General features: G+C 45.7%; 1 protein-coding gene across 1 annotated transcript; it reads right to left on the reverse strand.

Annotated features, from left to right (window-relative positions):
- Nucleotides 1-694: 694 nt before the first annotated feature.
- LOC143003153 (YY1-associated factor 2-like) lies at nt 695-14,811 on the reverse strand. The gene is made up of 4 exons (XM_076153657.1): nt 14,669-14,811; nt 14,152-14,277; nt 3,192-3,347; nt 695-2,916 (listed from the first exon to the last, which is right to left on the reverse strand). The coding sequence occupies exons 1-4, from the start codon at nt 14,692-14,694 to the stop codon at nt 2,664-2,666; spliced, it is 561 nt and encodes a 186-aa protein (XP_076009772.1). The 5' UTR covers nt 14,695-14,811; the 3' UTR covers nt 695-2,663.
- Nucleotides 14,812-15,058: the final 247 nt, after the last annotated feature.

The following is a 15,058-nucleotide window of genomic DNA, read 5'->3' on the forward strand; positions in this document are numbered from 1 at the left end:
TTTCCCACGCTTTTATTTTGAAGTGCACATCCATTTATCTTTCTGGGTAATTTGACACAAACAGGAGGTCGAGACCCCCTGTCTGTCAGAGGGGGGGAAGGGTGGGAGCCATCAAGTAAGTTTATTCCTACCATTCCCTCCCCCTCTTGGCTGTCTGTGCAACTTTCTATTGATTTCACCATTGAAAAGGCCCATTCACAGGCTGAAGTGATATAGACCTGCTCTGTTTTGTTTGAGGCGGTACAGCTAAACAAACACGTCTGAACAACAGCTGCATTTACTGTGGGAAAATGATGTTTTGACTGATGTAATGATGAATTAAAACTATTAACTCCCCATCAACAAATATTATTAATATACATCTATAATACTAGACTTAACCCTTAACTCTAAATGAATGAATGAATGAATGATTTACAATTAATCACAAGGCTATTCTTTCGTTTAGTGGCACAGGATGAGCAGTTATCAAGTGGTTCGCTAGATGGCGCCGAAGGACACACGATATAGTCCCTTTCCTGCTTTACATAAAAAAGAAATGCCTTAATCTACTGTGTGTGTGACCAACTGTGTTATAAGTCATGTAAATGCAAATGTACATGAATCTAGGAACGAGTGCATGAGCGCAAGAGAGAGAGCAGCAGAGGTGCGAAGTCCAATCTGCGCACAGCACTGAAGGCAAGAGGACAACAAATAATTTCATAATGTTCTTATTCTGACATGTAATAAACAAGTTCACACATTTTAAAATAAAGGACATGGCAAAGCAAAATGATAAAAAACATGTATCAACAAGTGACGATGACACGTTTTTAAATGTCTTTTCCTTTTTGCCACAACTAAATAACAAATGTCTCTCTAAACACTTCTCACGAGTCCACACGTCTAGTCCCAGCTAGTGTGTTGAACCAATGAGAAATCGTCTCCGACACATTCAAATGATACTTACAAACTAAGAGACATCGCCCGTCCCACAAAAACACATACCAGGACCATATATTATCATGCCGTGACAGTTCTCTGGACCTGTCCTAAAATGTTCTAAAGCAAAATCTCGACAGTAACACTGGTATGATGTATAATACAACCACGTCAAAACATTGTAGTACAATATATTTTTAGAAATATCCATTTCATGTTTCATTATTCTACAGGTTTTATAAGTTATTGTTATTTAGGCTGATCTATAGGTGTTCTGCTGGAAGTTTAGTGTAGTCTAAAGCTCCTCCCGCTATACTACAAAGTGGAGGAATCTGAGCAGTTTTCTGAAGTCCATCACATTGCAAGCCATAACATACAGCTACTAGATGTGCATGTCCAGAAATCAAAACTTTGCTCGAAGACAACAAAATGTTCTTGTTTTTTTTTCTCAATTTACAAGCACCGTGCTGTATTCATACTGGGCCTCTCTCTCTGTCTGTGCAAGTTCAGTATCTGCACCCTTTGGTTCTCCGCTGGGACGCCGAGCAGGTGCGGCCCTGTTTGTGCAGTAGAGACAGATGAGAAGGAGAACGTCGGTGTCATTTATAGTCACAGCCCCTTTACAACCTATTACGCCCCGTCAACGCGTCCCTGTTTATTGTGCAAAGTATGCCATATGCAATTAGGATTTTTAGCAACACAGAAACACAAACTTTACTGTTGATAGGGTGAAAGGTATAGGATGTCATCAGCTGGTGAGAAGCTTGGGCTCAAAGCAAGTTGCGTCTCCAACTAGGTCCGCGCAATTGGCACAAGCTGAAAACACAACCAGAGTTCTCCATCAAGCATACATGTAGTGCACGAAACATCGTGGAGTAACATCAGACGGAGCCGGTATGGGTACAGCAGTGCTTTGTGACAAACGCACCAATCGCTCAAAAGTTCTACAGCAACGATTCATTGCCGTTAGGAGCAGTCCAGAACTTAAAAAACGTAGAGGAGTGAAAGTTCACTGAGAGGTTGTAGGTTCGGTGTGTGTGTGTGAGGAGACTGAGAATGTGTGGGAACTATGATTCAGTTCTGAAAGAGGAAGTAGAGACTCCAGAAAGAGGCGGAAAATTCCACATAGAGGAAGAACGAGTCGCTCTGACCCGTCGGCGATGATGTGAAGGAGGACGGGCCAGGACATTGGAAGTGGAAGGATCCCACAAGGTGTCCAAAACACGCAACCAGAATGTTTATTCACAGACAACACTTCAGTCTGACAAGGATCTTCCTGCGGTCAGAAGTGAAGAAGGTCGCTGTCAGATTGAAATGTCGTCCCCTGAGCTCATCGGAAGCCTTGGAGAGCCGGCAGGATCCTTTCATTCCAGCAAAACATCAGAAGGGACAAATTGATTACTTCAACTTCCAAGATGGTGCAGTTTCCCCTCCTGTCGGAGACAAACGGTGTCAGATTGCTTCTGTAAATGCTGAATTCCATAGCCGTTTAGGCCAGAACAAAATGATTTAATTTAAAGAGGCCAAATCTGAAGCGTTGGCACATCATTTGCTGACCTGCAAAAAAAGAATCAGTTCGAGTCGAGTCACAGTTCTTATTGCAGTTGAAATACCCAGAATCAAACAACCAGAGAGAGGAGATTTGTTTTTGCTGTCAGTATTATGAAGCCGTAAGGTCGAGTTCAAGAGGTTCCTCCGCTGGACCCGTAAGGCGTCAAGAGCGCAGATGCGATGGCGCGGGCTCAGTGGGACTCGCCGTTGACCGAGGCGCCTTCTCCCCGAGGCGAGGAGGAGCGAGAGAGCCCCTTTTCTGTAGTTTCTGAGCTGGAGCCGTTCTGGCTGTGGTGGTCGGCCACCGAGGCGGCGCTGGACGACGTGGCCGAGGTGGACGAGGGCTTGGCCTTCTCCTTAAAGTCCGTTATAATGACAGTCAGGTCCCCCACCGTCACCTCCAGGTGCTGCGCGCTGCTCCGGTCGATGTTTTTTAATCTGGGCCTAAGGGGAAACACAAAAGATGACATGAGATGTTAAAGAACATACAGTTAATTTTAGTATAATTAACTTAATTCCAGTTAAAATCAAGGTGAAACTGAGTATAAGCATGGATTGTTTGATGCCTAATAGAAGTCTGGCTCAAGTGTGAGTGTCGGGACTTCATCTCTGGTCCAGTATCAGCAAATTCCGGTGATAAACTCTTTTGGAACTGTCTTTCTCATTTGCTTCTGTTAGAACGTTTGAGCCCATGGGTGCATCGCTGCTTTCATGTTTACCTCATCTTCTTGTGACCGTTCTTCTTGAGCGCCGGCTCCCTGTCGCCCTTCTCCCGCTCCACACGCTCCTTCTTTTCCTTCTTGGGCAGCGAGGGCGACACGAACTGCTGCGTTACCTGCTGCTGCGAGACCAGCTGGGAGACGGGACGAGGCTTCCTGATGGAGGGAGAGGAGAGGAGAGGAGAGGAGAGGAGAGGAGAGGAGGGCACAGGCGGTGAGATAAAGACAGAAACGGAGCAAGAGGGAGAGAGAGAGAGAGTGTGGCAGATTAATGAGAGGGAAAATCACAGTGAACACATGGCTTCATGCTCGTGCACCACCATAATCACGAGCCAATAATCACTGCCAGTGCTGTTTAAGACGTCGCAGCAGGAAGTGCTCTTAGCTGCGCTGGTACATGCTCGGCACTTTCTGAACAGCCAACTGTGAGCGGTGTGTTGTACCTGTGCAGGCTTGTCTCATTTCAGGGGGGCGGGGGCACGCTGGCATGATGAAATCTGTTTTGGTGAAAACAAAAAACCTCCTGGATGACTCCCTGAAATCCGAGGGTGAGCGAGCGGAGAGCTGACCTCAATTACGCCGTGTCACTCTCACAGAAGGTCGTGCTTTAATCAGACTATAATTACATTTTCAAGATGCTTCTTTAGATTCTTGTCACAGGCGACTTGTGTGCAGTCAGAATTCCTCAGTGTGGTTTAGTGATCAAAAGACAAGAGAGAAAGCTTCTGATACCTTCCCTTCAAGGTGATTAGTCAAATTATTGCGCTTGTAGTCAGGAGGACATGAGTTTTTACCCTAAAGTGTAGAAAACTAAGGCCTTAAGCAGACGACATCATAGCTCCAATACCAAGAAACTACATTCGAACGAACTGTTCCTCACAGTCACATTTCAATCCCTCACAAGCGTCTGCTCTTTCAAAAAAATGATGCATTATGCAATTAGTTTGGCAACAGTTTGCATGCATGAGGGCTGTGATCGTATTACTGTGTGTGCGTGTTTATGTGTGTGTGTGAGAGAACGTGTTTGTGTTCCTGTGTGTGTGTGTTTGTGTCTTGGAGTTGGCAAGAGCCTTGGTAGAGATGCGAGTGTGCTGAAAAGGCCATCTGTTGAGGGAGTTCACATATCTAGTGCTTGACTGTGCACGCACACACACACACAAACACACAAACGCACAAAGATGAAGGCTGAGTAGTACAGCAAACAGGTACCACACAAAAATGTACACAAATCAAAACCTGCCCAACCAAACATACATAGAAATTCAAGATTACATGATTGAAAAGCAACAAATAATCAACATTAGGCTCCAATTCATAAATTGAAGTCTTAGATAATGAAAGGTTTCTATTAGATGATCTAAAATGCAATTCAATCCAGTCAGAAGTTATTTTTCTGTGATGTCAAAACCACAAAGTGAAAATATTATTCAGCGTCTGAAGTACTGAAATATGCAATCGCACCACACCCAACCACACACCCCGTGTAAACACACACACACACACACACACACACAAATGTGGGCACGACACCACACGGACAGGAAAAAAAAACACAAAATGCTCTCACACACGCTATGTGGACGAAACTCGAGGAACGCCGCAAGCCCTTCCATCTTATTCGTTTTCATGATTTCACAATGTAAACAACAATGAAAGTGAAAACATTACTATATAATTAGTATTAGATGTGTTATTGTGATTATTATTGAATAGATTGACGGCAGACCTTCACAGTATGATAATGAATTTTACCTCGACTTAAGGTTGATACAAATACAATATTACTTGTCTTAATTGTATTTACAGACATTAGAAGGTATAGGAGAAACTTTTGGATGACCATAAAAAAAAAAAGAGTATTTATCATTAAAATTGTGAAAAAGAACTGTTGTTAGCATTTGCTCTCACTAACTGGTGAACAGTACGGGGAATGTGTATTTCATTTCAATAGGTTGCTATGGTTATCGTGCTTTTTTTGCATTCTGCAGACATAATTAGAGTCCACAGGATAAAGGCGATGTCAAAAATGCACAATTTGAACATAATAAGGTGCTGGTTAGTAACACTTTGAGAATAGGGGATTTGGAAATGCCTACCAGCTACACTACAATCAATCAAACCAAATGCCATTCAAATATCAATTTAAGCTCTGAATATTACCAGTCGCATCCTCCGATCACAAACCGGTACCAATTTAATTCCCAGCCCCGGCACACACACACACACACACACACACACCCACACACCCACACACACACACACACACACACACACCTGCTGGGCTGCTGCTGACATGACACAAGCTCATTGGAGTGTGCAAACCTGTCTGTATTAACCTACGGTAATGTGCCGCAATTATACAACACCGGCCTCTCCAAGTGCTGAAGAGTACCTGTGCAGCTGCCTAATGCACTTGTAAGCCTACAGCACATTGCAAGTACAGCGTGTACAAATGCACTGTGCCCGGCTCCATCCAAAAGTGACTTTGAGCACCTGTGCTGCTGTGCGCCATGCCAACACCCCCCCCCTCCCCGCAAAAAAAAACGTCTTAGTGGCCTATTTAGTTTAATTTAGAGGCTGCCATCCTCATTTTCTAAGAGGCAATATACAGCTCCAGCCTCGTCTGCTGGTCTGCAGTCTTTTTTCTCAGGACAGAGCTGTGGTTTAACAAATCTGCAATGACCTAAATTGCAGTGTGGCTTCAAAGTCTTCTTTTTTTGTGTGTATGTGTGTGTGTGCCTGTGTGTGTAAGTGGAGTTATCGCTGCCTTTACTGAACATCCAGAGATGCTCGCACGGATACACTGAATTGCAAATGGGTCTCTTGGCCTACATAGCGCCGCGTTCGGGAAGAGATGTGGAGATTGTCTAACATGTCTGTCTCGTCAGCGCGATGCCGCAAGAAGTGCTGATGTCTTTTTTTAAAATGAAGGTGGACGCCTCATCGAAGTTTGTAATAAGTAATTTGGCGTTTGTCTTGACATGCTCATCCCCGATCGCCAATTTTATGGCAACAGAGAAGCGCCAAGTGTTGCTCGGCCCTCCGGCCGCCGGCCCCCCCTGGGCCAAACATTACTTAGCTTCCAAAAATACAAACACACGTTAAGAGCGGCCTGCGCTCTCCTCCGGTTTCCCTCTGATTGATGAATTCTGTTCAGGATGTCATTACGTGCTTCCAATTTTGTGGTTTCTGTGTGATTTACTGCACGTAATCAATGGATGAATTACCGTCTCATTTATGCAGCAAATGAGCAGTGAGTGTGTGTGCGTGTGTGTGTGTGTGTGCGTGCGGTTGCCTTTTTTTGCCACGCCGTTGAGTTGAGTCTCTTGATGTATAATCAAGAAAAAGTGTCGCCCCGGGCTTATTATGATCTTTTCTATTTTAAACTGAAGGACTGGCTGTGCTGCAAAGCACTGTGGGTAAACTGTAAACATATTTTGCACATTCTAGCGTGCTCAAGTATTACAATGAAGTACATTTTCTCTAATAGAGCCAGCTCAATTACCTGGGGGCGAAAACGGAGACACACAACCTAATATTAGGGTGAGGCAAAGCAGCAGGGCCAAACAGCGCTGCCTTTGTTAACCCAATCAAACGCTTATTATCTTAGCACTTAGGCTCTCACCATCTGCAAATGTGCGCGTGTGTTTGTGTCTATTGATTCCAACAGGAATTTTCTGCGCCTAATGTAGCAGCCTATTCTTTCTGACATGAATATGCCGCGGTGGACCCGTTGTGCCGATCGATATTTGCACCCCCCCCCCATCCCTGCTTCTGCCATCCATAATCGGGCAGGTAATGGAGTCCCACGCTGGGAAATTAGGACTGTTAAGAAGACGGCTTAAACACACTCAATTCTATTTCCTTGATGCGGAGAGAGTAAAGACATCGACGGATATTCACGTTGTCGTCATTCCTGACTGTGATCCGTGTGATGCAATGGAGAGAAAAGATGAATCAGATGTTACAGAAATAACGAGAACTCTATTAAGTCACAACTGAGACACGAGAGCGAGTTTGCTTGTCCATGAAGAATGTTGGACTACGCGCGTCGCCCCCGCCGTCTCCTAATTTGGGTCATCTTAAGTTTTACTGGCGCAGTAAGACCCTCATTAAATTTCCAGGCCATAAGTGCACAACAAAAACAAGAAGGATTGTCTTTGCTTTTAGAGTAAATCCTCCCCTCCTACAGACGAGATAGACTAGAAAGCAAAAATGCAGCCACTGATCTCTCTCTCCCTCTCTCTCTCACAAACACACACACACACTCACACTTTGCTGATAGGGGCAAGGAACTCTGGCTGACCCCTTCCCGAATATGTCTCTCTCTCACACACACACACACACACACACACACACACACTCTCCATCTATCACACACGCACTCCCTCTCGATGCCCCCGCTAACCTCGCATTCTTCCATTTCGGGACCTCGTGCTCAAAAATGGAGAGACGGAGAGAAGAAAACATCCGTAACAAAGAAGTCCATGACCAAACTCTGCCAGGAAAATAACTCCTGCGGTCCTAATTAGAACAACCCGGTCTGAGGGTGAACAGAGTGCAGGCAGTCGGCCCCCTCTGATTGGCCGAACATTTTACACATTCCGTCTGTGCGTCCAGGTCGCTTTTACGTTACACCTTTGTAGTATTTGGTTTCCGTTCCCGTTTGCTTAATGACACTGAATACACTGAAAAGTAAAGTCTCTTCCTAGATATAGCATTACTGTTACTTGGGGAACAGTTTGATGTAAATCCACCTTCTGGCTGAGTACTTCTGACAAATATACACAGAGGGAGATCGATACTACACTGCCATTTTGGGCGACTTGTCTGTTTCCAATACAACCCTTCTGATCTAAAGACACAAACTCTCTTGATTCACGATTGATCACTTCTTTCTGATCAGAGATCTTCCAGATGAGATGATTAGAGTATTAGAATTTGGGTGTAAAGTGTAAATTGCAGAGTGGGTTGTGTGTGATGAGCAATCAGCCCACAGGAGTGCTGATGCACTGCAAATAAGCACTGGAGTGTGCTACTATAAACAAAAATCTCTTATCACTGCGCCGCCATGATTGTAAGATCATTGTGAAATTGCTTATTTTACGCCCTGCTGAACACTCTGAAACGTAGGTGTAAGTGTGTATGTGTGTGTGTGTGAGAGAGCGTGCATGAGCGTGTGTCAGGTTTGCTATCAGCAGGTTGTAGGCCAATCCTGGGAGCTCTTCCAGCCCGATGATTAATGTCTCTCCCCGCCCGAACATGCTACTGCCATGCATGTGTGTGTGTGAAAGAAAGAGAGAAAAAAAGAGAGGGAGAGGTAGAGAGTGAGACAGATGGCTCTCCACGTCCTGTGGTTTATGACACCTTCCACAGCCCACTAGCTACACTATACCAGGCTCTCTTCTAACACATTTGCCTGCACGCACGCACACACACACAGACGCTCGCGCACACACACCCAGATCAGTATGTCATGCATCAGTGTCACCATAGTAATTACAGGCTTATCACGTAGCCATAATCTTGAGCCACAGTGACACGATAACAGCCAGCTTCATTGTCCCCGATGAACGCTGTGTTTGTATGCTGGATGAGCGGTGGAACAGGTCCACACACACACACACACACTTACACACACATAATAACACAGATAGGTCGATCAAATATTGATTGTTGATATCTGCTCTATTTTAAGCACGACACCATTGCGTGCATGTAGACAGCTCGCGTGAGCGTTTGCAGTAATAATCGCCACAGTCTAGCGTGAATAAAGCTCTTGCCTTCCTATTCCCAAATGACGCAGCATAACAGCCATAATATTCATCTCGTTAAAAATGATAAATCGCCGTTCTCGGCTCACCGCTTTGTTTATCGATACACACGCTGCGGCCTCGTACCGTTCCCACGAAAACCGCCCCACGTCGTTATTCCTCGGGAAATGAGAGCACCGTTCCGTAGCTGGAGCATGCGGAGGGACGAGGAATACCTGGACACCTGCTGGGATACACAAGTTTAATGCCTTTCCTTATTAGTCGATCTGGCGCCTTTGAACAGATTTATATGACTTCTTTGTAAGGCTTTGGCAGAATTATCCTTCCTTATTGCTCTTCTCGGTCTGTTTGTCCTCCTCCACACCCCTCAACGCTCCAATCCACTCAAATCCAATGAAGCTGAGGCAGATTTCTACCTGGTTATTAATGTATTAACCTTTTCATGGCATTTGGACACATTTGAACATGTAAGAGCTGTTACGATTCCGATCCACAATATTGCAAACGCACTGAGGAAAAAGCTCTCTGCTAACACCACAGCACCAGCATCGTAATTATTGTTTCATATTTGTGTTGGGGAACCAATTTGATGGCTGAATTCATAAGGCTCAGGCAGAAGCTTTGAAATGGTAATCATATCTGCATTACAGCCGGCTTCCTTTTATTAATGCACTTTGCTTCGGTTCTGTACTATTAGTGATATTACCATCAGTGGAGCTCAGATGAGGATTCCTGAACAAGACACCAACAGGAAAGCACTCAGAGATCTCACAAATCCACACCAAGGCTAAACATTTCACTTCCATTTCTTTGTTCTTTTGTCTTTAATAATCGGACTCCTGACATCGAACACCTCTGCATATTAACTGATATGACATCTCAGTCTTTCTCTTAGATATATTCAAGGAAATTGAGTTATTTGTTGATGACAGATCCTGATCCAGGTCATTAGCCGCTTACAAACCAGATGTCACCATGGGGGACACACCTGACACACACACCTGACTACTCCCATGAAAGTCGTATTTATTTTGAAGAAACAATTCAACAAAGTTTACACAAATGCAAATTGACCATCATTTATCGTGGGGTACGACCCATTGTCTCTGCTACAACCTTGTGGTGACCTAGTGTTACGACAGGCGATCCGATAGCCTTGTTTTAATAACAGTTTCAGTAACTTTGCAGCCATTATCCATATGCATCAAAAACAAAAATCCATCAACAACGTTCAGAGGTATCCAACTAATCCTACACAAACACACAAACCATTATGAAGACAATAAAGTGACTTCACGGGTGACCTCTCGCACACTATGACCAAACACTACGAGTCCAACCAGCCAAACGTTGACAGCATCCTAGCCAGCCACAGAGCTCGGTGCTTGTTTAGGTGCAGCTGGTGAGACCTGCGCATCAGTCAATCTGTCGACAGGAGATGCCTTAGGTTAAGTTCAACTCCCGGGGAGAGAGAGAGGGAGAGGTAAGGGAGAGGGGGAGACAGAGCGAGCCAGAGACAGAGACAGAGAGACAGCTGGGAACTTGATCAAGCTCGCTGTCCCGACCTGTAGAAATATAACACGGCCAAACAAGCTCCTGCACTCTTTGGAGTACGCACGCTGAGAGTGATTCCCTCATGGCCCTGATGTGTCAGGGCTTAGCTCGGTGAGCAGATACAGGTGGTGTAGGCTACACACTTGAGAAGGTCAAACACACTGACATGTACACACACACGCACACACTTAAGGTGATGTTTAGATTAGCCATCGCTATTATAACAGCTGCCTTTCAGCGCCGCTCTGCAACACCTTTAATTCGCCGACGTTTGAGCTTTAAAGGCCACATCGCTAACTCTCTGATCCATCATCTCACATTTTAAAAATCAAGCTGACAGTCTAATCCAGGGGGAGTCGTAACGTGTGAGCTGGGAGGGCCGCACTGTCTCGCTGAAGGACACGCTGCCCGCTGATGTGATGTGAGAATCAAACCTGCGGTCCGATAGTTATGAAACAACACCACTGCCAAGACCCACGTCTGTGACGCTATTTTCAAGGCTGGGACTGAACCCAAAGATGAGTCACCGGGAAGATAAAATGGCTCTCCAAATTTTTCTGGGCAAAGTCTTGAGGTAATAATGAGGCTGTGTTGTGTTATCGAAGCTCCCTGCAGGCAACGCTATATAAAACAGGATTAATAAAACGCCGCGAGCTAAAAACATATTTTCCTTATACGAGTTTGTGCAAAAGCCTGGATCAGGTTTGGGTTCAGAGAGCAATTGCTTTGGAGGATTTTTAAAATGAGGTATGATTGGAGTCCAGATGAAATGGGAGAATTTCAGATGGTTGATTCCAACTTTGAGATCTTTGCTCTCAAGAGTCTCGGTCTATTTAAAAAGAAGTTTTCCGCTCTAAACTCCTCAAATTTTGCCCCCGCGAGCTATAAAACTTTCAGAGCCACACTGGCAGAATCAGCGGAACATCCACTTCTCTCTTTTGTCAATCTGTCTCTCTCTTCAACTGGCACCATCCCTCAGATAAGCGAGGTCCAATGCTGCTGATGCACCACCCCCCCCCCCCCCCCCCCCCCTCCGTCTTCAGTCAAACTCACAACCTCAACAATGTGCTTTCAATCAGCCGTCGGCTTTAGGGCCCCCGCTGTGGATCGCCTCTCCACATCAGAGGGATCTGGGCGGCGAGATCTGGCTTCATAAAACATTCATCTTCATCTTCTGGCGGCTATCTTTCCCGCAGAGCATCCCCCTGTCTCTCTCTGGCTCTGTCTCCGTCCTTCCCTCTCTCCCTCTCTCTCTCTCTCTCTCACACAACCTTGTCCATTACCGCATCCGTCGCTCGCTCTTGCAGAACAGATACGAACGACGTCAGAAGAGGTCAGATTTGATGTTTGATGTGAGAATCTTACCCGTAGTCGCCTATCACCAAAGGATCACTACTTCGTTTAGAGCCACTCTTGACAGATGACAAACTTTGCTACCAGCCTGTCACTTTCCGGCTTCGGGACACTGGACTCGTCCTCTGTGTCAACCGTTTGCCCATTATTCCCTTATAATAGCTCAGTCACGCTTATTTAGTAACCAGCGCGGGAATTTGCTGCGTCCCACATTTATATTCTGCATGTCATTTGCCCTTTAGCACCTTGCACTCGCCCGCTGACAGATCCACTTTTCTGTTTTGTTCCGTCATTAACAGCTGCGACCACCTGTGAGGCCATTTTGCTGCAGTATTACTCTGTGTGTGCGGTGTGTGTGCGCTGTTTGTGTGTGTGTGTGTGTGTGTGTGTTTGTTTACTCTACTCCTTTGCTCCTGCAGCTCCGTAAGGTGGGAAGACGCCGGCGGGGATTTTACCTTTTCAAAACAGGACCGTCTCGCGGATGTGTTCTAAATGTGTTATCGGATGTCTGATCTCACCGTCCTTGTCACCTTTCCAAACAAAATGTCCACAAGGGAGGGTGGACGAAAGGTTGTCAGAGATGTAGGAGAAGATGAAAGGACTCGGCCAGTGTTTTTGGCTGCTTGTTTTATATGGAAAAAGACAGACAGCAGCTGAAGAGGCCTCTCAACAATCAACACTAAATCGCAATAAGCAGGACCTCCTCTGACAACATCAACAGCATCGCTCTCTTTGTTTGTGCCAGGCAGCCAGCGTGCACTCCAGTGTGTGTGTGCGCGCGTGCGTGTTTATGTCCGAATATGTATGCAATCATGTGTGAAATTTGCATGTTCTGTGCATCTGCATGTGAGTGTGTGTGTGTGTGTGTGTGTGTGTGTGTGTGTGTGTGTGTGTGTGTGTGTGTGTGTGTGTGCTTGCGTGTGTTTGATGACAGCAGGGTGATTAAGCTGTTGCATAGTAATGAGCCATGGCTGTCTGTCTGGCAGCTGCTCTGACAACCTCTTTTCACAACTAGCCCTCCCACACACCAGTGCACACACACATACACACCCACAGAGAGAGAGACAGAGAGAAAGAGAGAGAGAGGGAGAAAGAACGAGAGAGACAAGTGCATGCGTGTGTCCACATACACACTACACTACAGAGAAGATATGAAAGTGGATAACTCCATGGACGCACTGACGTCGGCGTAGTTAAACGGCTTGTTTGGGAAAGTTGTGCTAATGCAGGAGGGGCTAATTGGCGGCGATGCATTAAAGAGGAAGCTCGTGTTCAACCTCTGCAACAACAACTGCTTCCCATAGCCTGAGCTGAAAGCTACACTTCCTCTCATTCTCTCATTGTTGTGCTTTCATCCTGATAGTCAATGGCAAGCGAGGGACAAAACTGTCATTTCCTGTGATGGACTGGCTTCAAATCATTGATATCAGACACGACAGAGGGCATTGTGTGTGTGTGTGTGTGTGTGTGTGTGTGTGTGTGTGTGTGTGTGTGTGTGTGTGTGTGTGTGTGTGTGTGTGTGTGTGTACAGATTACCCCAGTGCATTTGCAACTATGTGTGCCTACACGCTTGGTATTAAATGCCTGAGTACCTGTGTGTGTATGTGTGTATGTGTGAGCGTGTGTGTCGCTGCACATAACAGGCATCTCCCTGTCTGTTACAAATATCTCCGGGGCAACAAGATGGATGTGTGTGCTTAAAGAGCAAACCATCTCCCTCCCTCGTTCCACTGAGGTCAGTGTCAACACCGTGGCACGAACACTGAGACTAATGCGCTGCTCAGAGGGCGGTGTGTGTGCGTGTGTTTGTTGCAAAGAGAGAATTAATGTAATTGTAATGAAAATGTCACATTCATATCCTGCTCGTCTTTCTTACACACACACACACACACACACACACACACACACACACACACACACACACACAAATAATATGCTCACTAAGCTAAACGCATAATGACTGGCTGCTACTGAGTGCATAAAGTGTGCAAATCACAAGTATAAATCATTATGACTTACAGGAAGGGAAGAAGCGATTATCATTACACAAGTCACACACGTAGCAGGTTTCTTTTGTTTACTGTCACATTTGTAAGAGGCTGGCACAATAGTACAATAGTGATTATGTGCAAATGTATAGACTACAGCAGCATTCATAGTATTTAGCTATTCCACATTCTGCTGAGAGGTGTTCTAGGGCCCCCAGGACGTCACTTTGGGAACCCCTGGTGTAAAAATGAGCATGTATAGTGATCATCCAAGGGTAAACAGCGCCTTACCTTGTCGATGTCCCCTTCCTGACATCGCACATCATGCACTTAAAAGCCTCCGCTGTGTTCTTGTACGTGCACACGCTGCAGTCCCAAAACCCCTCGTCGGAGGAGGGCTTCGGTTGACGCTTCGGCCTTTGAAAAAAAACCCAAAAAAATAAGTGAATAAATACGAAAAAAGGGGGAGAAATGAGGGTGGATGGCGAGAGGGGGGCGAGAGGAGAGAGAGAGAGAGCGAGAGTTCGGTTCACATCCGACGGCAAACATCTGGGTAAAGCCTGGCGGATTTAGGAAATCATCTGCAAGCGCTGTGTGATCCAACACTGTAATTGGCGATGAGGGTTTAACACACACACACACACACACACACACACACACACACACACACACACACACACACACACACACACACACACAGGAGGGAGAGAGCGAGGGAGAGAGAGAGAGACGGTGGAGAAAACCCATTTTTCCGTCTTCTCTCTCCCCCCCAGTCTGGATATCTAGGACGCGCCGACTCGGTCATTACCTTGTAGGACTCCTCTTGTCGCCCATACCAGTTCAGCTTCTACCTGAATGCGCCGAAACGAGTCGAATCCCGGCTATTTTTCTAATAATTTAGCAAAGAAGCGATGCGCCTGTGCCGCTCGGCTTCCAGCTGTCGTGGAAACTCCGCTTGGGAAAGTCACGTGGGTGGCGCCGTCCAATCAGAGGCCGAGTCACTTTCCGAGCCTGACATTCCTCTTGATGAATCTATGCTGCGTTCATGTGCACCCTGTAAAAAATGAATACACGATAGCCAATGCGATTTTACTGTGCATCTCGTATTTAAATAGTTTTTAGGTGTTATTATACACACAGAGCGATGTTAAAAATAAAATATTATACAAATTAAAAACAACAACACTGTTTTTACTAT

This window comes from Genypterus blacodes, unplaced genomic scaffold, assembly GCF_046128005.1.
Source record: "Genypterus blacodes isolate CSIRO-AG114 ecotype Tasmania unplaced genomic scaffold, CSIRO-AGI_Gbla_v1 ptg000007l_1, whole genome shotgun sequence".
NCBI classification, from domain to species: domain Eukaryota; kingdom Metazoa; phylum Chordata; class Actinopteri; order Ophidiiformes; family Ophidiidae; genus Genypterus; species Genypterus blacodes.

Coding starts and splice junctions, on each gene's coding strand:
- LOC143003153 (XM_076153657.1), bottom strand. CDS start 14,694: ATGGGCGACAAGAGGAGTCCTACAAG. Junction 14,278..14,668: donor GACAAGAGGAGTCCTACAAG/GTAATGACCGAG, acceptor TTTTTTTCAAAG/GCCGAAGCGTCAACCGAAGC. Junction 3,348..14,151: donor AGGAAGGGGACATCGACAAG/GTAAGGCGCTGT, acceptor TCCCTCCATCAG/GAAGCCTCGTCCCGTCTCCC.